General features: G+C 37.6%; 1 protein-coding gene across 1 annotated transcript; it reads right to left on the bottom strand.

Annotated features, from left to right (window-relative positions):
• Positions 1–1,784: 1,784 nt before the first annotated feature.
• On the bottom strand, positions 1,785–20,585 carry blmh (bleomycin hydrolase). The gene is made up of 12 exons (XM_084125841.1): positions 20,247–20,585; positions 19,469–19,666; positions 18,477–18,586; positions 18,051–18,192; positions 17,756–17,844; positions 16,503–16,595; positions 7,626–7,781; positions 7,377–7,535; positions 6,293–6,360; positions 6,089–6,206; positions 4,941–5,010; positions 1,785–2,070 (listed from the first exon to the last, which is right to left on the bottom strand). Exons 1-12 carry the CDS (start codon positions 20,254–20,256, stop codon positions 1,922–1,924), a joined length of 1,362 nt encoding a protein of 453 aa, XP_083981967.1. The 5' UTR covers positions 20,257–20,585; the 3' UTR covers positions 1,785–1,921.
• Between the last annotated feature and the right edge of the window lie 958 nt (positions 20,586–21,543).

A 21,543-nucleotide genomic window follows, 5' to 3' on the forward strand; every position in this document is an offset into this window, starting at 1 on the left:
TTAAATAAATACAATTATTAAGAAATTTCCTAGCAAAATATATTATATTATTATTATAATATTTTTCAGTCAGGTATCTGCTGTGTGATATAACCTGGTGAACAGCCCAAAATGTGCAGGTCTTTAATTAAGACATAATCCTCAACAGACCATGGTTTATGTGACCAAGATTTTTTTTTAAATAAATTTGAATATCTGAAATGCCTATATTAAGGGTCTTCTAAGATAAAATGTGTTGTTATTGCTAATGAAAAAGTAAAGTAAAACATATTTGTTCTTGTTTAGATCGAAATAAATGCTAAAAATATTGAATAAAGACTTAAAAATAAACAAAAATATTAGAGATATGACCATGAATTAATTTTTGTTTTTGATACTCAGTATATTATAACATTTTAAAACTTTACAAACTGCCTGCATTATACATACAATTTCTACTATAGTGAAGACACTGTGGACAGCCCTGAAAACTTAAATGACCAGTTAATGTATTAACTTAGCCAAATGTATTTTATATATATTATATATATATATTTATCATATATTATATATATATTTTATAGATATTATATATTTTAATAAAATCTTATTTAATATATATATATATATATATATATATATATATATATATATATATATTAAATAAATATATTTACTATATATATATATATATATATGTGCGCTCAACTAGGGTGCATGATAGGGTAGGTGCATGATTACAAAACACTGTTTATAACCTTATGTCCTCATGTTTATTTCCTTCTTTCTGTGTGGGTGTAATTAAGAGCCATTAACTCCTCTTAATTAGATTTAACACACAGATGCTGACTCAACTCAATTTGTTCAAGTTTAATTACAAATCGATCTGCAGTAATCAACATTTGAAGTGGATCAAAACCTTTCATCAAAGTTATACATGAATTTTGAACAATACCCATTCTTGTCTTAGGACAACTTTGATGAACTTTTTTGATCCGCTTCAAATGTCGACTACTGTATTATATGTCCCTTAAAACTGGCTGATTTTTAACTCAGACTTGAATAAAAAGTGCAGCATACTGTATGTGAGGCTTTAAATTAGGAACATTAGGAGTTCATATGTAACATTTTCTGAACCCATATTCTAATGTGAACTCCAGCATATAATATCATAGATATCAGCCACGATTTATTATGCTGCACAGCCTGTACTGAGTCTTCCGATGGGATCTGAAATAATCCTGTCTGTTGGTTGTGCCCTTTGCACTTAGGATGCTGTTGTAGGGAAATTGTAAGCATGGCTACTAGTACATAACCCAATTATTCATAGCATTTCTCTATTGATGGCCATTCAAAAACATATACACTACTGTTTGGGTTTGGTAAGATTTTTTAAAAATCATAAGAGAAAAAAGTCTGTTACCCAGGTACCCAGGCTGCATACATTAGATCAGAAATACAGTAAAAACATTGTGAAATATTGTTACAATAATTTTCTTTTTCTATTTTAATAGATTTTAAAATCAATGTAATTTATTCCTGTGATGACAAAGCTGAATTTTCAGCATCATTACTCCAGTCTTCAGTGCCACACACTCTTTCAGAATCCATTCTAATATGCTGCTCAAGAAACATTTCTTATTATTATCAATGCTGAAATTTAACTATAAAAAAAGAAAACTTACTGACCTCAGCCTTTTGAACAGTAGTGTAATATATCATCTGAAAGATGCCGGAATAAAATAGGGGAATGCTAGCAGGTGACCATGCCGCATTGAAATGACTTGTCACTCAGACTCCAGTGATAATAAAAAAGAGACAAAAAAACTTTATTTTTTTTTATCTAGATCAGGCTTTTTGTGAGAGATGATGGAGGGGTAAAAACCAGCTGGAGGCTGAGTCAAGGAGACCAGGCTAAAACTGGTGCCTTTGGCTCCAGTGGTTAAGCCAGGGCTCCCATGGGGTCCCAGGCCGGGAGGACGACGGGGTCTTGCTGCATGACGTCCAGCACTTCAGGTGGTATGAAACTCTTATCCACCACCACCTCATATACATACTCGGTGAACCACTCGTCTGTCATGATCAGATATCCTGCAGGAAGAAGCAGAGATGAAGCACGGCCAGACAGAGATAAACGGGAAAAATAAGAGGAGCAAAAGAAGGGGAACACTATTTAATTTGCAGCAGCAGAAGCTCTTTTGAGAAACTTCAGATTGCCCAGCTCACTAGGTTTGGACAGAACTCAGTCGGCTAATTAAACTTGTAATTAAGCAATATATGACACTATAAAGTCCAGGCCTGAGAGATGTCCGATTAAGTGCCCGCCTCGTGAGACGGGATTTTTCGTCACACTCTGAAAGCCGATTAAGCTTGTGAGTAAAACTTAAACCGCAAACAGTGTTTAACCAAATCTGATGTCAAATGAAATCCTGATCCCATTAGCGCGCCATGTTCTTCATTGTTCATTGGGGAAATTGGGGAAAGAGCCACACCCTGTCTTAATCGCCCGTCTGTTCTCACCTCTCGAAACTGACAAGGTTTGATTTTAAAACAAGCAAACACACACATTTGAACATTATTTTTTATTCAGAATGTGTCTGACAGTGACTCCCAATAAAGCCAGTTCCTTTCCTTATTGCTTAAAGAAAGCAACAAGTCTTGAGAACAGGAAAGTGTTCCCTTTCCAAAAGCAGGAAGTAAATGTCGATAAGGATTATTTTACGTTATTCTTGAGCTATGTCCGGTTGACTAAGACGTATCAACCGGGCAATCAAACAGAAGAAAAACACCTAGAGAAACAGAGCAGAACACGTACTAGAACAAATAGAACAGTAGAGCTTGAATTTCCATGTTGGATTTCTATGCATCGGTACCTCAGCTCAATGCTTTGGTAATTAAAGTGTTTTTGTTTTGTTTGTTTTTCTCCAAAATACTTGTAATGTGTGTGAATGGAGCTTCATTTTTGGACTTTTAATGAGGCCGAGCCTCAGTGACAAATTGTTCTAAATCTGAAGAACAAACTGATTTTTGCTGCAAAACATCATATTTATTTATGAAGCAAGCAGTCTTTGTATTTGCAACAGAAATCATCCATTCCTGGGGGACATAAAGCATCTGAAAGAATATTTATCATCACTCCACTTTTACACCCATAAAATCTACAAGCTTCAGGGCCCCCAGTGAGCCACAGAACACATTATAAATATTCGGTCAAAAACAGTTACACAAATACCCCTCTTCAAACTCTTGTTCGTGCCACAGTATGTAAACAGGCAAAAAAAAAAAGGTAGGAATGAGGCAGAAATACAGCCCAAAGTCTGTATTCCCCCTGAAATGTCAACCCCGGCCCCCCTGAGTATATCATGTTATTGTTTAATCTTCAGGGGAAACAACTGTTATGACCAATTTGAGAGCCCTTAACCCCTTCAACCTCAACAACACATTTTTTAAATTCCCCCTTCTCGTCTAACTGTCAAACAATATTGCTCGAAAACCACAAAAAGTCCTGATTTATGTGCAGCTGTGATTTCTGAGTTCATAAACAGCTATGATTAGGTGCTATTTGTCATGTATTATTAATATGCAGTGTGCTGTAAGACTGCTGTTTTATAAGACATTGGCAGGTGTTTCTATGAAAGTCAGTGGGTTAAAGGAGAAGCGTGTAAATTCTGCACTACTACCAGGATGTTGGAGTTGGCACTGCTAGAGTGTTCTAATGGTTGTTTAGGCAGTTGCTTACTGTGCAAAATATTAAAATTTGATAACATTGTCTAAATTAAAAATAATAAAAAACTAAAATCAGTGGTTTCAAATGCTACAAGTGAATTTCAGCATCACAACATAATTTAGCATGAAAACTGAAATATTCGTTTTGATATTTGTTAAAGAATTTAACAGTTATTTTATTATTATTATTTTAAGATTAACAAAGTTATCATTAGGTAATTTAAATGATAAAAATATTGGGCATATCGGCCAAAATATTGCACATCCCAAAACTCTTTCCTCAAGTATATCACCTCACCTTTCAAAAGTTTGGGGTCAGTAAAATGTTTTAATGTTTTTGAAAGAAGTCTCATACTCATTATGGATGCATTTACTTGATCAAAAATACAGTAATTTTGTGAAATATTATTACAATTTAAAATAACTTTACATTTTAAAATGCATTTGATTCCTGTAATGACACACCTGAATTTTGGGTATTTATAGTATTATAGTATTAATTACTTGAGCAATTCTTATTGACCCCAAACTTTTGAATGACAGAAAAGTGAAATTAAAAATAGCAATACTTGCCTCAGAAACACCACAAAGCCATGGCGATTACACTCTTGAGAAAGTCATCCAATGAAAACTTTCATTTAATTGTCTCCTCACATTAAACCACCATAGGAAAAAGTATTTTAACATAGAAAAAAAGGACATGTTTCATCTTTAAGGCAAACTTTGAACTTTTTAAATGCAGAGATGAAGCAATCTGCAAGGAATCATTTAATACGATAAACGAGCAGGCCAAAAAAACCTTTATAATCTTCTGAGGAATGCAGGTCTAAGGAAGCCGAAAGAAAATGGCCATGTATGCGTGTGCGCACACACTTTCTCTCTCCAGGCCGCCAGATCTAATTAAACAGCCCCTCGATGTAGCGTCTGTTTTAAATAAGAAAGTGGGTATGGACATTTGGTCCAGCTGTGAGCGGGTTTACAGATGTGCCTGACAAGACTAGCGCACACAGCGTGCTATAAACCTCTGAAATCAGAAAGGCCCAGCACAGACCCCATGCTAAATCAAATATCCGACTCCCAGTGTTCTCAGACAAGAGTTAAATTAAGTCATTGAAGAGTGTACTAAGGAGCCCCAAGAGCTAATCCTGCTGCAAATTGAATTATTCAATGTCAAAAGCCAAATATCTGTAAATTAGGAAGCACGTGTAATCGTCAGACAGATGGTGACCCCTCACCTTTATTCCCACGATCGTCTCCCCACGAGTTCTCTACGCGCCACTTCTCATAGCATTCCTCCTTCCCATTCTGAGGACGAAAGACAAAGGTGAAGAAACAGAGAAAAAAGACCATCCCATTCACATGACAGTTTTATTGGTTGGTTTAGCATAATGGATAGATGTGGGCTTGAAATGAAAAGGTTTTAGGTTTGTAACGGTTGAACTGTGAACTATTACAAATGTGACCTTGGGCAAAGCGCTAAAGGACCTAACCAACCGGCCAGGGTAAATAGAGATGACGTGGAAGGGCCACAACCAGAACCTCTGTTTTACTCTCATTTAATTGAAGGAAATTATTAGTCAGCCAAAGCTTAATGTCATTATAGCATTCACAAACACGGTCTAAAGAAGATTTATTTGTTAAACCTACTGGAGAACAAAACTGAAAAATAGAATTCAAAGGATCCAAAAAATATATATGGACAATAAAAGTGGTCCCAAAATCGACCCCTGAGGGATGCCACATACTAAAGGGGCCGATTTAAGTAACATTTCTTATCATCATCAATGTTGAAAACAGTTGAAAACCATGATTAATTGTTTTCGGGATGATAAATAGAAAGTTTGAAATAACAGCATTTATTTGAAATTTGATTTTTTGCAACATTATAAATATATTTACTGTCACTTTTGATCAATTTAATGTTTTCTTGCTGAACAAAAGTATTCATATATTTTACAAAAAAAACTTAATGACCCTAAACTTTTGAACAGTAGTGTATATTTCACACAGTGTAACATCTAGCTGCACTTTAAACCTGGGCTATCTTTTACTGATTGATAGACAGGCTGAAGAAGCCTTTTGTTTTATAGCACATGTACACTGAGGCTGCATACCGGCTGCTGAGAAGAGAATAGTGAACTCTGGATATGCATATGGCAACTAATGAGGGGAAAACAGACAAACTGTTGGTAATTAAAACAGACCGGATGTCTGCAGAAAGGGAGAAAAAAAATCTTCAGGTCACACTGACTGTCAGAGCTGTTAATGAGCAGGCAGGGTCATAATCCGTGCGATATACTGGTCGTTAAATAACTTGCTCAAATTCCTGTACTATCCAACCCCAGTGTGTGTTGGGTTTTTGAGCATGCTGTTCTCTCAGTACCTTGTCAGTAACGGCAGTAAGGATCATGGCATGGGTCATCATGGAGTCTCCATAGATCAACCTTTCTGCCTTAGATAGGTTTTTCACTGAGATGCCAAACACCAGGTCATGGTTAAACCTACAAAAATATACAGAGAATCCTTAATCACAAACACATTCAGTAATAAGTCTTACTATTTAACTAAAGGAAGAGGCAATACTCACACATTCATGTCATTGATGCCCAGTTTGCTATGGAAATGTTTGCCTACATCACAGCCAAACCACACCGCCTGATGCCAGAAAGACATTAATTAATACAGACATACAAAAATCCACTTTCAGCTGCTCAGTTATTAAAATCACACACCTAAAGCCCTAGCTAAACAACAGCATCACTGTTCTTAATCCCAACAATAACTTTGTCAAGACAAACCTGTAGAACAAGACTTTCAAACAAAACTCCAGACAGAGAGCAAGATATTGCAACTGCAAAAAATGTCTAAATTGTCTGAATGGCAAAAAAACACTTAGGCATGTAAACCTCAGCACATTACTATGGAAATACTGGATACTCTCTGTGAATAATTTATACTTTTTTCATTTAGTGGGATCAAACTTGGTGTAAACGCACTCATTATGTCTCATGTAGACAGAATATGCGGTTGGAAATAGGGATGGGACAATGATCAAGTTGTCCAGCAACAGACTATTTGGTTAGTGAGGTTTTTTTTTTTCGTTTTTTTTTTTTTTTTTTTAATGGTAGTGCTTTTAAAGATGGTGCTTTTTTTTCAATTTATCTGTACTACAACCATCAAAACATTTCTTTTGTAACAGATTCACCACCTTCAAGAATATAATTTAGTCTCTTCTGCTCCCCAAGGTTACATTTATTTGATCAAACATACAGTAAAAACAGTAATATTGTGAAATATTGTTACAATTAAAAAGAATAGTTTTCTATTTTAATATATTTTAAAATGTAATTTATTCCTGTTATGGCAAAGCTGAATTTTCAGCAGCCATTACTCCAGTCTTCAGTGTCACATGATCCTTCAGAAATTATGTTAATATACTGATTTCTCATTATTACAAATGTTGAAAACAGTTGTGCTAGATAACATTTTTGTGGAAACTGAAACCTTCTGTAATATTATGTATGTCTTTACTGTCACTTTTAATGAATAAAAAGCTATAAAAAAAATAATAAAAAATCCACACACTTTTGCAAGGATGATCACATGACCCTAAATCAGCCTTATTATAATGGCCTAGTTGTTCAAACAACCTATCGAATAGTTGATTTTACCTCTCCACTCTTGATGGAATTTGCAGCAGCTTGCTTGAGCAGCTCGATGGGCTGGTTGTTGTAAAGTGTTCTGCGGGCGCCCATCATGTTGCCCAGAAACTCCACACTGTACAGCTTCCCATAAGGGTTTTGGGGCCGAGGGTCATTAACGAGGCAGATCTGCATAGAAATTACACAACCTGTGAGTGAGGACTACAACACACTGAAGGCAACTAATGCTGTAGCTTAGGTAGTCTGTGCTGCTTGTACCTTGTCCTGGAGATTATAGAGTGGTTTGACGTGCTGTGTGTAGAGCTCCAGAGGAGTTAAAGGGCCCATGCGGTGAAAGTTCTTGTCCTTGTCCCGGTATTCCCAACAGATGGTGTCTGGAGGACTGCCCAGACATACACTGGCCACTCGAAACACCTGAACACATTAAATGAAAGAGAAAAAAGAGATACATGAAATCAAAATTAGACACTATTCACACAATCAATGGATTTCATCCATGGATTAAAATAATTCTGATTGATTCCCTAATGCTAAAAACAGTAATATTGTGAAATATTATTACAATTTAAAACTGACAGGGTTTTTTCAGGATTGTTTTAGAAAAAAATCTTATGTAACATTATAAATGTCTTTCCCAACACTTTTGATCAATTTAATGCATTCTTGCAGAATAAAACTACTAATAACTTTCAAATAAAAAAACAACAACATACTGATCCCAAACTTTTTAGTGTAGAAAATTTTAGAGTACATTTTAAAAGCTCTCAAGCTTTACGGCATCTAACAAGCATCCAAAATTCAAAAATGGTTGATTGAAAGCTCACATTAAGTTTGAAATCTAAAGACGGATGACATATGGATGTGATATCTTAAATAAGACCTGGGAAAACAAACCACATTATAGAGAAAACTCTGGCTTTGACTGCATGTAGCTGAGATGAGCACTAAGAACACAAACACTGTGTGTGAGGCGTCTAATGTTTGATTATAGTACTCCTTATTCTGAACTCAAACTGTTTTTAGTTCTCAGAACTTAGCCTTTGTTACTCCAATCCCAGGCATTTCCTGGCCTCTCCTGACCGCGGCCTCGGCTTTACATATTGGAACGTGGATATCTCTTAGCCAAGATTAACTTGACCTTGATAATACGAGCTTCTTGGTCAATCACAAATGCGCAGGCAGGAAGGCAAGAAAATGGACAGATAAGATGCACTTGTCTTCTTTCTTTTGGGCATACACAAGTAGGTGGATTGAGGAAAAACATGCGCCACACGGACTGAAGTTTACAGAGACTACGAGATTTCATTTGTCTGGACTTTACAGGAAGTAAATAGAAAATAATATATACTGTAGAAGTACAATAGTACAATAAAAAGCAATTCAGAACACATAAGATGTTCAGTCATGAGATGTTTGTTCAATGCCATGTATGCTTGTACGAGATTTTAAAGGGAAAATTGGGAATAATAGCTTAATTTTTTTAGAAGTTCTAGGAAAACTTTATCATTTATTCCAAAGGGTCAGAGCCATGGCTTTTGACATATTTGTCATTTTTCTTATAATTAACTGTAGTAAATAAAACTAAACTAAATAAAAACAAAAAAGAAAAAAAAAATCCTAAAAACTAAAAGAAAAATCAAATATGATAAAAATGACAACTTTTAGTGGTGCTTTTTTGTCCTATTGGGAGGTTAACAGTATAAATCATCCACAAAATATCATTTGGCTTCTACAGAAGGCTTTGGATGAACTCAAGGGTGAATAAACCAAAGATGTCTCAATTTACTGTACTCTTTAGATGCTCTTCAGAAAAAAAGGTTCTCTAACCAACCTTATCTGTTCTCTCTCACCCTATTCCAGCCCTATCCTGGAAAGAAAACCATTTAGCATTACAGTTTGTTTTCTCTATCCAGTCTTCCAAGAGGGAGAGTAAATACCGGCGGCGCCCCGGCCCTCTTTCCTCCCTGTTGACCCGGCGTTGGACCCAGTTACACCAACCGCACAAACAGCCTCTGCATCGCACGCTCTCACATCCTCTCTCACATGTAGGACCGTCCAAACAACACGGGCGCCTGTATTTTATTATTTTTTTGCCTGTTGAAAAGTGCCGCTTGCGCAAAACAATGGCTGAGGCTCACTGACGTCAGTACAGAACCAACGAGTCAATATTGAAACACCTGTCTGAGGATGGGTGGCCACAGGGCAGCAGGAAGAGCCGAGAGGCACAACCAGGGAAGAGCAGCTGGCTCACAGGCCAGGAAGATGAGCACGACACAGCAAAATGTAGAGCTTTTTTAAGAAAAAAAAAAATGTCTCAACCAAAAGCACTAAATCTCATATCATCTGGCTGTTCTGTCATGCCTTGACTTGGGATAATAAGGATCTGTGAGTCAGAGTAACTTAAGAGCGATGTTTGAATTATTCTGAAATCAAATGTGTATTTGTGTGTACGGTATAAGCAATAGGCACTTGATCTGAGAGAAGGTGCATGAAAACCCACTATATAAGCAGACTAGCAAAGGCATCTGTAAGATGTTATAGGAAGACATTCTTGGTCCTCATGCAGGGCGTTATGAGATCAAATATGGCTTATGATATTTCTCTTTCATTTCCCCTGTAAATAACATTAGTAAAAAGGCAAAACATTATAAAAGAAAATCAACAAATAAAAATCAACAAAACTAAATACAATATTAAAAAAAGAAAAAGAGCACAGAACTAAATAAAAACAAATTACAACGAAATAAGGCAATTTAAAAGAGTAATAAACTAAAGCAAACAGAACACTAAAATAATTAAATAAACCCCAAAGAACTAAATAAAAATAAATTACAAAAAATAAAATGAATGACCCCGCAGAACTAAATAAAAATAACAAAATACTACATTTAAAAAAAACAACAGAAAAAAAACACAATACAGACAATAAACAACACAAACTAAAAGAAAACAAAAAATTAAATTAAACAAAAAAAAAGTGTGTAAAACTAACAAAACAAAAAAAGTCTATGGAGTGGAGTGGGACTGGCGTGAGGAAGGTTCAGGCCACCCACGGTCAGACTCATCCAATGCCACACACGTCACCTCTCAGTCTAGTGGGTTGAAATACTGGCTTATCTAGGATTACAAGCACCTGCTCTTGACTTAAAAACATGCCCTCATGTGGGAATGAGGCGCTCCAGGTAAGGTTAAGGCATACAAGTGTTTGTTGACAAGGAAAGGAAAGGCTGGCTGTCTCATGTCAATGCAAACGATGTGCAAGCAATCAGCCATGCAAATTGCTGGATGTATGAAAACACAACACGGCACGATTCCAGTGGCCTGTGTGAAGGTAAGTGTATCTGTTTACAAGCTCTATATCAAAAACATTGTGCCATGCTGCCAGACTCTGGTACTGAGACCACAGCGCTGATCCTGTCATTCGTGTTGTTTGCATCTGCTTCTCAAACACAGCTTTGCAAGGAAGTAAACAGTATGGAGTTCAATGAGGGATAGTGTGTCAAAAATTTGCCTTTCTGGTTTTATCACATGGCAGATATGACACAACGCAAGCCAAAATATAATTTAGAGCATGACCTTGAACAGCTGACAAATACATTTAATTGATTTACTTTTCCTGTAAACTTGAAACATTTGGCCCTTACAAACAAACAAATTCCTCAAGGGAATTTCAATAAATCTTTGCAGAGAATTATGCATCACAGTAATGAACCAGAGCTCAACCCACAAAAAAATAAATAATACTGCACATTCCTCTATCATAGCTAGAATATGACAGAAAATGGAATGTTTATACAACACCATTGTGATGCACACAAAGTATGATTCCAATTGTATGTTTTCCTCAGTATTGTTATTGACTGATTGTGTTGCTTTATTTCCTTTATGCAGCGTTGCAAATGAGCAAATGTCTATTAAACTATATGGACAAAATGAAAAAAGGCCTCTTATTTTGTCATTCCAGGGAGTTGCAAGCAGAACAGCGAACTGCACATGCTTCCTCATATCCGCAGAGAAGCTGTGAAAGACCAGCAGCTGAGGATTCAAGGTATGAGTAACCAGCAGAGTTAACTGTTGTCTCCTGAGCCAGGGCCTGCAACAGATTTTGGGGGGCTCGTCCGGGAGCCACTCCATGTGATGCTAGGAGGATGCAAAGATTCCAGGACAGTGGGACAAGGTAGCGCAGGGGCTAGAGGCCGGCGGCTGCTGTGTCAACGGTGACAACGAGAGTACGAGACACATACAGAGGGTTGAACAGACGGCTGTCTTCATCAAGGCGGTTTCGGGAAGGACGACGGAGAGCAACGGCATGGCAGATCGTATGAGGAAACGCTTGATGTGGGACATCAGAAAAGACCAGATCCAACTGCCTGCTGATGAACTATTCCACATTGCAAGGTACAAGTTAAAGACTCATCTGAGCTGGACCTGGAGGACACTGAGGGTTGTTTTGAGTACATCAATGCCTTCAAGTCAAGTAAATCCTTGCTTGAGACTGAGGATCAAGGTATGAGTTAACTGTTGTCATTGCAAGAGACTGTAAATCAGCAAAACAGATTTGCACTACTACATCTGATGTTGATACAAACACTCATCTTGCACATGTGTTACATCCACCCACCACTGACAACACCTATCTGACACCACTACATGTCGCACCTTACTCTAGGGGTGTTAAGGGGGCCATACCTGAAACAAACACAGACATACGTAAAATGCTTGAAGAATATGAAGAAATTGGCAGACAAATCCACCAGTACATGACACCTACCCAGAACACGAACTTGACTAGCGTGACTCACACTGTAGCATGGGGGGGGCAACCACTACAGCACACGTGAACCTGAGCAGCCTAAACGTGTAGATCATGACTTTGCGTTCCCTGTGGGAGGGTTTTTTATATATACAGTCCAGTGAGTTCAAGATACATGGAGGCCAGATTGGGGATCACTCATCAGACATCACGTACAACAATGTATGCTGATAAACAAAGACGACATGACTGTAGCTGAGCTAAAAGGGTTCTTACAATCACACTTGGGGGACCGAAATAGCACAGAACTGTTCCAAGAACTGATGTGCACCAAGCAGAGTGAACACGAAACCCCTCAGCAATACTCTTTGCGGCAAAACAAGCCGATTCAGACAGGAAGTACAGTGCAGGATTGTGTTCTTACCCACGGTTTACCAGGGCCTAAGCCACCGGTGTAAAGATAGTGATGTAACTGACGACGCTATCCTCAGGCACGTTATGAAAATCACAAGTGACGAGAATGAGAGGCTGCGCCGACTGGGCCCACCAACCAGTGCAAAACCATCCATGACGAGTAGTGCCCAAGTTAGCGATGAAACAGACAGAGATGTGAAAGCTACAAAAGGGTCTGGTACACAAAAAGGACAGGCCTAGGGAGGGAGAAGTGCTAGGACCAAAACACACCCATCAGAGACAAAAGACCAAAGATACTTAAGAGATGAGGTACAGTAGTCAAGGAGAAAGCATTCTGGATGCATTCTGGAAGACCAAAAACGACAACAATAAAATTGATCGGCAGCAAGGCACTGACCCAGTGCAACTTGACAGTGAGGGCACTGCTCGACACAGGTGCACAAGTTAGTAAGGTGGACCGCGCATTGAAGCCAAGTGTTGAGGTGAGGCTGCTTCGGGAGCTTCTTGGGTGTGAAGATGATCTGAAAGTCTACACTGTAAACGGACACCTCCCATTTAATGGCTGGGCAGTTATCACAGTCAACCTGCTAGGAAGTGAGGACCCATGTCTTATCTATTAATGTCCCATTCCTGGTGAGTAAGATGCCAATTGAGAGACCACTCCTGGGTTTCAACTTAGTTGAAGATCTGATTCAGGGTCAGTCTGAGAAACTGATGCCAACACTTACCTCACTACTGGCAGGAGCCACTGATATCCCTTGCGAAAAAGGCACAAACTTTAGTCAAGGTGGTCCGAGCTGCTGAAGATGATGATGGAGACGAGCACTTGAAGGTTAGTCCGAGAGGGGTAGTTATTTGGGCTGGGCTGGTGGCTTGGGTGAAGTGCCAAATCCCTTCAAAGATGGCACAGTCTGATTCTTTGTTCTTGTCTGAGCCTCATGAAAGTATTGATCATTTAAGATACTTGGACATTGGAGAGGGACTCTTAGAGATACAACCCCAAAGTGACCCTTCTGAGAGGATGACAAAGATGACATTGGGTGCATACCCAGCTTGCAGATGCCAATCACACTTAAGGATGACAACATCCCAGTTCAGAGAGCGTATTCATCAGTACCAAAACCCTTGTTCAACGAGGTGAAGAGATACATACAGGACCTCCTGGCAAAAGGATGGAGTGTCAAATCAAAGTCACCATATGGACTGGGTCTCTGTCGGGGAATTGAACCCCGGTCTCCAGCGTGACAGGCGGGGATACTTACCACTATATACATGATGAATTGATTCTGTGATTAAAGCGTTCATATCAGCATATTTCCCTTGTATTTTGATGTACTATAAAAACATACTGTTACTTTACTTACACACACACAAACACACCCCTGCCCCGGGTGTATATATATATATATATATAAAATGCTGGAAACCTCCGATTGCACCAAGCTTCTTGGGTATACTGAAATTAGACATGACAGGGAGGTGTTCTGAAAACAAAACAAATATTTTTAAATGGGTAAGTTCTAGAGTCTCCATCTGTGCGTGATCGCATTACAAGGAGGCATTGTGTGTTTGAGCCACTTTCAGGTGTGTTCTGCTGCACTGAGATCTGTCAGAGACAATCCTGATAGTGTAAAGAGTGACACTGTCCAGTCCAACACTGCCAAAATATCAGTTAAACAAGGGCACCTTTGATCTACTCTACTGATTATGAATGGAACGACAGATAAAAGAAAAAGAAACATGATGCAGGCTGATTATGAAACTATGACTCTCATACAAGTTCAAAGTGCAAGACCACCGCTCCAGTTTCATGTGTAATGCTCTTACATCTATGCTGGACTAGCATCCAATCTTAATTACATAAATAATATGTACTTATTTAATTATGTACATATATAAAAAATATATTATTATTAGGGCTGTGAAATGATTAATCGTGATTAATCGCATCCAAAATAAAAGTTTGTGTTCACATAATATATGAGTGTGTACTGTGCATAATTATTTTGTATATATAAATACACACACATGCATGTATATATTTAAGAAATATTTGCTTAAATATACTGTATATATAATTTGTATTATATATAAATATAAATATTTTATGTATAAATAAAAATTCTTAAATATACATGCATGTGTGTGTATTTATATATACAAAATAATTATGCACAGTACACACACATATATTATGTGAACACAAACTTTTATTTTGGATGCGATTAATCGCGATTAATCGTTTCACAGCCCTAATTATTATATTACCCACCACCCACCACCACCACCCTCACCCCACCATGTGATCTCATCCACTGTAACTCACCATTTTGATAAAAGCAACATCTCTCCACGTCCCTGTTAAGTACACAAACACACTTCCCAATAACTCCTCTGCCAGTGAAGTGTTACAGAAAAAACAAACCAACACCAGGTGGACAAACAAACATCCCATCAAATACAGGAAAACACACAAGCGGGTGAGAGGAGATTTACAGGGAAGCAGATCGTACTCAGGCATATGTTTGTCCTGTGAAAGAAACACAGAGCACGAGCTTAGAGATATTAACTTAGACGTGCGCGCTATGCGTTGTCCCTTCACAGATGGTGGAGGTATAGTAATAATGCCACTGAGATTGCCTTTGCCACTCAACGACAGGCACCGGGCGATAGCAATCATGTTTGTGGAACATTCTGTCATCAAGTCCAGCAGGCACTTGTTCTTTCTTTCTCTCCATCTAGCTCGCTCTTTCCTCACTCACAGTCACACCCACAAAAATGCATGCAAACATATAAAAGATGTGTTCAAACACACATCCGCAGGTATTCACAAAGCCAGGGCATGCTTTGTATGGGCTCATTTTGGGTCACAGGTGGTTGACAATGTTATTGTTCAGGTTAGCGTTAAATGATTTTTAATTATTGATGTCCATGTTTTGTCAGATCAAGTTCTTACGTCACTACTGTACATCACTTACAGTCTGACATACAGATGGTTCCAAAAGAATGAGACTATTTCAAATTTAATAGGCTACTATTCATTCGTTCAATTCTCAATATTAGCAGAATAGTAAATTTGCTAAACTAGAAGTATTGCAGAATCTTAAATCTTTCAAATTCTTTAAACTTTATTTCCAATTTGTTTTTGAATGACATTTGCAATGAAGTTTCAGATTTTTGGACCTCATTGCATGTGTATTTTGAAGAAAAAAAGTTTTCTTTATAAATTATAAAAATTTATAATACTGTTTAAATTGTATTTATTTTACTTTGTGCACTGTATTATATATATATTTCATGTAAAATATTACCCCAGGTATATGCTGCTGATCTTTGAAAAAAGACCTTTACCTTAACTAAATTATGAAACTGATCATCATACTGCCTGTCTGTTTGTTGATTCTGGAAACGTGTCTAAGAAAAGCTTTTATGTTTCTGAGAGCTGATATGTCAGGGATGTTCTCAGAGCTGGCAACTGCTGATAAGGAACAAACAGTTGCAAATCCCATAATTATAAAAAGTAAACTTGACAAGTTCTCATAAAGTTTCACAGTTTATATGCAGCCAGACAAGCCTGTGAAGGATAACCTTGCAATATTGTCTGGCAACCTCAAGTGGTGGTTTCATCAGCAGTGAAACAGCGCCATCAACAGCCATAAAAGAAATGCACCAAGGAATATTTCACCCAAAAATAGTAATGATCACTCTTTAACTCAGCCTCATGTCATAACAATCTATCAACCATATGGTGTTATCTTTTTATGTTGAACACAAAAGAATTATTATTAAAAATTAAACCAGTATGTTGCCAGGATCTTTAATGACGTCATTGACGAGCACATGCATGAAACAGGATTCAGGTTAAGAACAACATGAGTGTGAGTAAATAATGACAGAATTTTTGTTTTAAGCTGAACTATCCCATTGTCATAAAACAGAGGGCGGGTAAGCTCCAAAATTTAACTCACCTCCTCAATCATGGTGTCTATAGTGTCAGACAGCTCAGTTTTAGTGGCTTCACTGGCCACCATGTTCCTCAGCCTTAGACAATATTCCCTCAACTGCAAACAAACAAATGCAAATCATAAAAGCGATTCAAAAGAACAATATGTTAATAAGAACGTGTTAAATTATATTAGACCATTCTATGGGTACAACGGATCACAAAACTCATTTTTGGATCATATTACGTTTTTTGAGTCACTAAAACTATTAAAAATAATTTTGGGTAATTAAATTAAAACTTAAATAAAATTAAATATACATATTAGAGGAAAAACAAACTTAGAAAATTGTTTAAAAAAATAATAATAATTAAAAATGTTGCCTTTTAAATACTTAAAGGAGCCGTATGTAAGATTGTGGCCAAAACTGGTACTGCAATCACTTTCAAATTACTGTAGAGCGGTGTATCCCCTCCCCCTCCCCCTCCCCCTCCCCCCTGACTCGAGGTTGCCAGATAGGCTGCAGGATCCAGCAGGAACGTAGGCTGCTATGTAGCTGTGGAAAATAGAGCAGAGCTGGCAACCCGGATGCCGAAACACTACTGACTTCGTGATTGGTAGATAGGTGGAGGGTGGCGCCAAAACACAAGATGACAACATCAACATCAGTTGAGGGCTGCAACTTCACTTTTTAAATGACAATATCCTGGCCGGACTACTGTTGTCAGTGATATAAGTATTTGAAATGAACATGATTTCTTAATGTCTAGTGACATATCAAAGCCATTTTATGATTAATTGAAATACATTTCTTACATACAGCTCCTTTAAAAATACTTTTGACTAAAACTAAAAATTAAAGTAAAGCTAAACAGAAATATAATTTAAAAAACTAATAAATAGGACAAAAGCAGAGAAAACTTGAAAACTGAAAATATAAACATAAAAACTAATTAAAAAAATTAATAGTATATAAGTAATACTTAAATAAGAATGGTTGCTTTTGATTAATCTTTTCTGGCACACTATTTCATATTTGTTTTAGTTCTTTATTAAATGTCACACTGGCCAAAACTGCCATCTTTCTCAATTATCTAAGGGAAGTGACCTTAGTGACATTCTCCTCTGCTCATCCGGTGAGTCAAAGAGTGCTCAGTCACCAGCTCATACACAGCCACTAAATCCTCATTCGGTAAATGTCAACATGAAAGCTTGAGGGGATACAACGCTGCTGACTGAGAGTAGCTTTCAAGGGTTGAGCGTAACTTCGAACCCACCTTGTGATTGAGGATATCGTTCATTCTACGGGATGCCTCTGAGCTGTGAGACTCGGGGAAGCACTTCTTAGGGACGACACCGTATTTTTCTGAAAAACACATAGGAGTTTAAACGCACCTCGAAAGTGAAGAATTTCAAGTCATATTTTTAAACCAATTTCAGTCTGAACTGAAGTGAACGATATGGATATCAAGGATCACTTATCAGTTGCTATATCAAGAGAATAATTACTTCCTCTGAACAAATGCGAGTTTAGTCGCAACAGTTGCATCAATGCAACAGAGCTAAACTGACCAATAAGGTTAACCAGCATATCCCACTGTCCACCATCATTGGTAGGATTTGATAGCAGGAACTGAACCAATCTGCCATCTACTGACTCCTTCCGCTGGGCTGTCTCCACACAGGCATGCAGAAAATAATAGCACCTCTCCACCTGAGACAAAAACAGAAATACACATAATCAGGGGGTGCGTACCATCAAGGTGAAGGGGCAAAGAGTGGACACAGTGGGCCACAAACATCCAGGGAACACAATACATCTCACACAAAAAGAGGATTTACTGGACCTTTACCATTAACACAATGAGAGAAGGCGATACACAGCAAAAACAACACACAGCAGAATTATAACCTTAGAGCCTGGTGCCAATAAGTAGGTCATTCTCAAATGTAACATTGTTTTTGTGATGCAAACAAGGCGTGATAACGCTGACTTACCTTATCCCAGAAAAAAAGATAAGACTGACTGAATTCAAATTCTTCAATGTTAAACTTCTTCATGAACGGAAGACGCATGACATTGAGGCATGAGAAGATCCAACATCTCCCTGATGGAAAAAATCAAGCATAGACAGTGAGGTCAGGTCAAACCTGACACGGAAGTATTTAAACGGTATTTTCAGCCATATGGACCATTTTCATAGACGTGGTGGTGGATTTATGCAACAATTAACATTAATCTAGTTTTTTTATATATATATTTTCATTTTTTAATATTAATAAAAAAGATACACTATCAGTTAAAATATTTGGGGTCGATACAACATTATGCTTACCAAGTCTCTTATGCTTATGATCAAAACAGTATTATTATTAAATATTATTACTCTTTAAAATATCTGTTTTCTATTTGAACATATTTTGATCACCATTATTTGATGCTTAAGAAACATTTCTTATTGTTATTAATGTTGAAAACAGTTGTGCTGCTTAATAATTTTGTGTAAGCATGCTAAAAAAATTAGAATAGAACGTTTTTTAATATACATTTATATAAAATACATTTATAACACTACACTTTGTGTTATATTATCCCGGTATTAAACAAACATTTTGTCTACACTGCTGTGTGGGGGTTTCTACACAATACTGTATTTGCTATGCAAATATTACTCACATGTACTTCTATAAAAGTTTATCCTGCTATAGTTTACTTTCATGTTCCAAATCTACTACATGTGAAATGTGTCTTTTGAAAGTGTTGCACCAAGAAATTTTGTTGTTTTGGTGATTTGAAAAGTTAAGCAGCAGTTTTGGACTTCACGTCATGCAAAAACACAAGTTTTCGGTTACTATTTCCATTTAATTGATTTACGTAGCTTCTTCTAGACTTGATATGACTGACACGTCCCACTCAAGTGGGTCTACATCTTTTTAAACATATGTCAGATGCACAATTCATGTGCAAAACTTTATTTCAGTGTAGGTACCTGAGTTTTTCTGGTTGGTAACAGGTTTGCCCTCTGTGGGAATGCTGTGCTGGAAGATGTGTACTGTGTCCTGGACTGTCTGCCGATGCAGACACACCTCTAAAGGATCAATGCAAGTCGAGACGTTCTGGGCGAGCAGATATCGAGGCTCCGACCGGAACCGCTTGACAAAAGCTGATGCTTTCTCCAGACTCAGGCCTGGGCAACAAACAAGGACACAAACACAAAACAAGGGCTCACAGTTTACAGTCCAGCAGGGACAGTGACAGAGTGTGACACTGCCCATTTACTTCCACATAACATTCACTAGCATTTTCATGAATGAATCAAATAATCATGAATGGTGAGAAGAAATGTTGATCTATATGATTTATTTTTTCAAATAAGGACACAAAATAGGTTAGACATAATGACAGTGTCAGATTCTGCCTGAAATGATTGACAGCAAGCTCTCTTGACTTGAGTTTGACTCCCTTCATTGTTTCTGGACTTTGCCGGTGTTTAGCTTATCTTTCACTCTACAAACCTTTCCATTTCAAATAATTACACGTAAACACCAATTTTAACCCATACAAAGTGTCACTCCAGTGATTTAACTCGAGCAAAAGCCATCAAGAGTTTAAAGTCACATCTTTGCTTAGTCACTTTCAGCTGTAGTAGTAAACAGCTCTGGCTAGTTAGCCACACAATGCTACTGCATTCACATCAACATTTGTGAAGCTCTGAGCCCTCAGCCCGCACCAACGATCAGCGAGAGACAATATTTACACATACGCACCAGTGTCCATGTTTGCAGGTGAGGAGAGGAGGTGTTGGAGTCTGATTTGTAAGTCTTTGTTTATTTCATTCGCCGACAGCCAGTCAGTCCGTGCGGAATTCCGGAAACAGGAAATCCAGTGAAATCGCGTGTCTTTCTGTCGAGGTTGCCATATCTGGGGGAAACCCTCCTTTCTGGAGCTTCAGGAGGGCACATATATTTTGATGAATACTGTATTGTTCCAGAGACAACAAATAAAGATATAAAGAATAGATGGTACTGGCGTCTTTATTCCATGTGGCACACAAAGCATGTCTCCATTACAACCACTTCCTCTAGGGAATGCACTTCATCTTATACAACACATTACTGCCACCTGCAGGCATAAATCAGTACTCATCACAATAGATACTCATTACATCTCTTTTCCTTTTTTTTTTTTTTTTTTTTTTTTTTAACACATTAGATTCACAATTACTAATAATTCACATCAGCCCAACTGTAAAAAATGTACAATCAGTTCATTTCATTTTTTTTTCCATTTTTTTCATAAGTCCATTCGAACAGGAGCTTTTCGAACTCGATTAGTTCTCCGTAAGAGAGGCATGTCAGTCTTTGGTACAGATAACTCGAGTTCAGGAATTTGTTCTGCAGAATTAAACATACCTGGAGATAGCATTTCATGACGTTGCAGATCAACAGGGGGCATTTCACAAGACTGCAGTTCTGCAGACAGAGTTGGCTCATCAACAAGAGGACATTTCTCTGCAGTCTTAAGCAAGCTCTGTCGATTTCTCCGCAATGTCTGTCCATCTTCTGTTTGAACCAGATATGATCTTGGGTTTACCTCTTTTAGGACTGTAGCTTTCTTTTTCCATCCAGTAGGCTCCGCAATTCTAACTGTATCTCGTTCAGAAAGAGGTTTCAGATGTCGAGCTCCCTTGTCATAATATTCTTTCTGCTTCTCTTTAAGATGTTGCATCTCTTTCAATGATAGACTGTTGTTTTCTGTTTTCAGGGATACTTTTGGCAGTGTATCACGCAGTTTTCGGTTCATCAATAACTCACCAGGAGATAATCCACAACTGAGTGGAGAAGAACGGTAACTCAGAAGAGACAGATTTATATCAGACCTGCTTGCTGTGGCTTTTTTCATAAGTCTTTTTACAATTTGTACCCCTTTTTCTGCTTTACCATTTGCCTTTGGATAAAGTGGGCTTGAAGTAGTATGTTTAAAGCCATACTGTTCCGCAAACAGTTTGAATTCACAACTAGTGTACTGAGGACCATTGTCACTTTGCACAATATGAGGAATTCC

This window comes from Abramis brama (assembly GCF_963993115.1).
Source record: "Abramis brama genome assembly, chromosome: 10".
NCBI classification, from domain to species: domain Eukaryota; kingdom Metazoa; phylum Chordata; class Actinopteri; order Cypriniformes; family Leuciscidae; genus Abramis; species Abramis brama.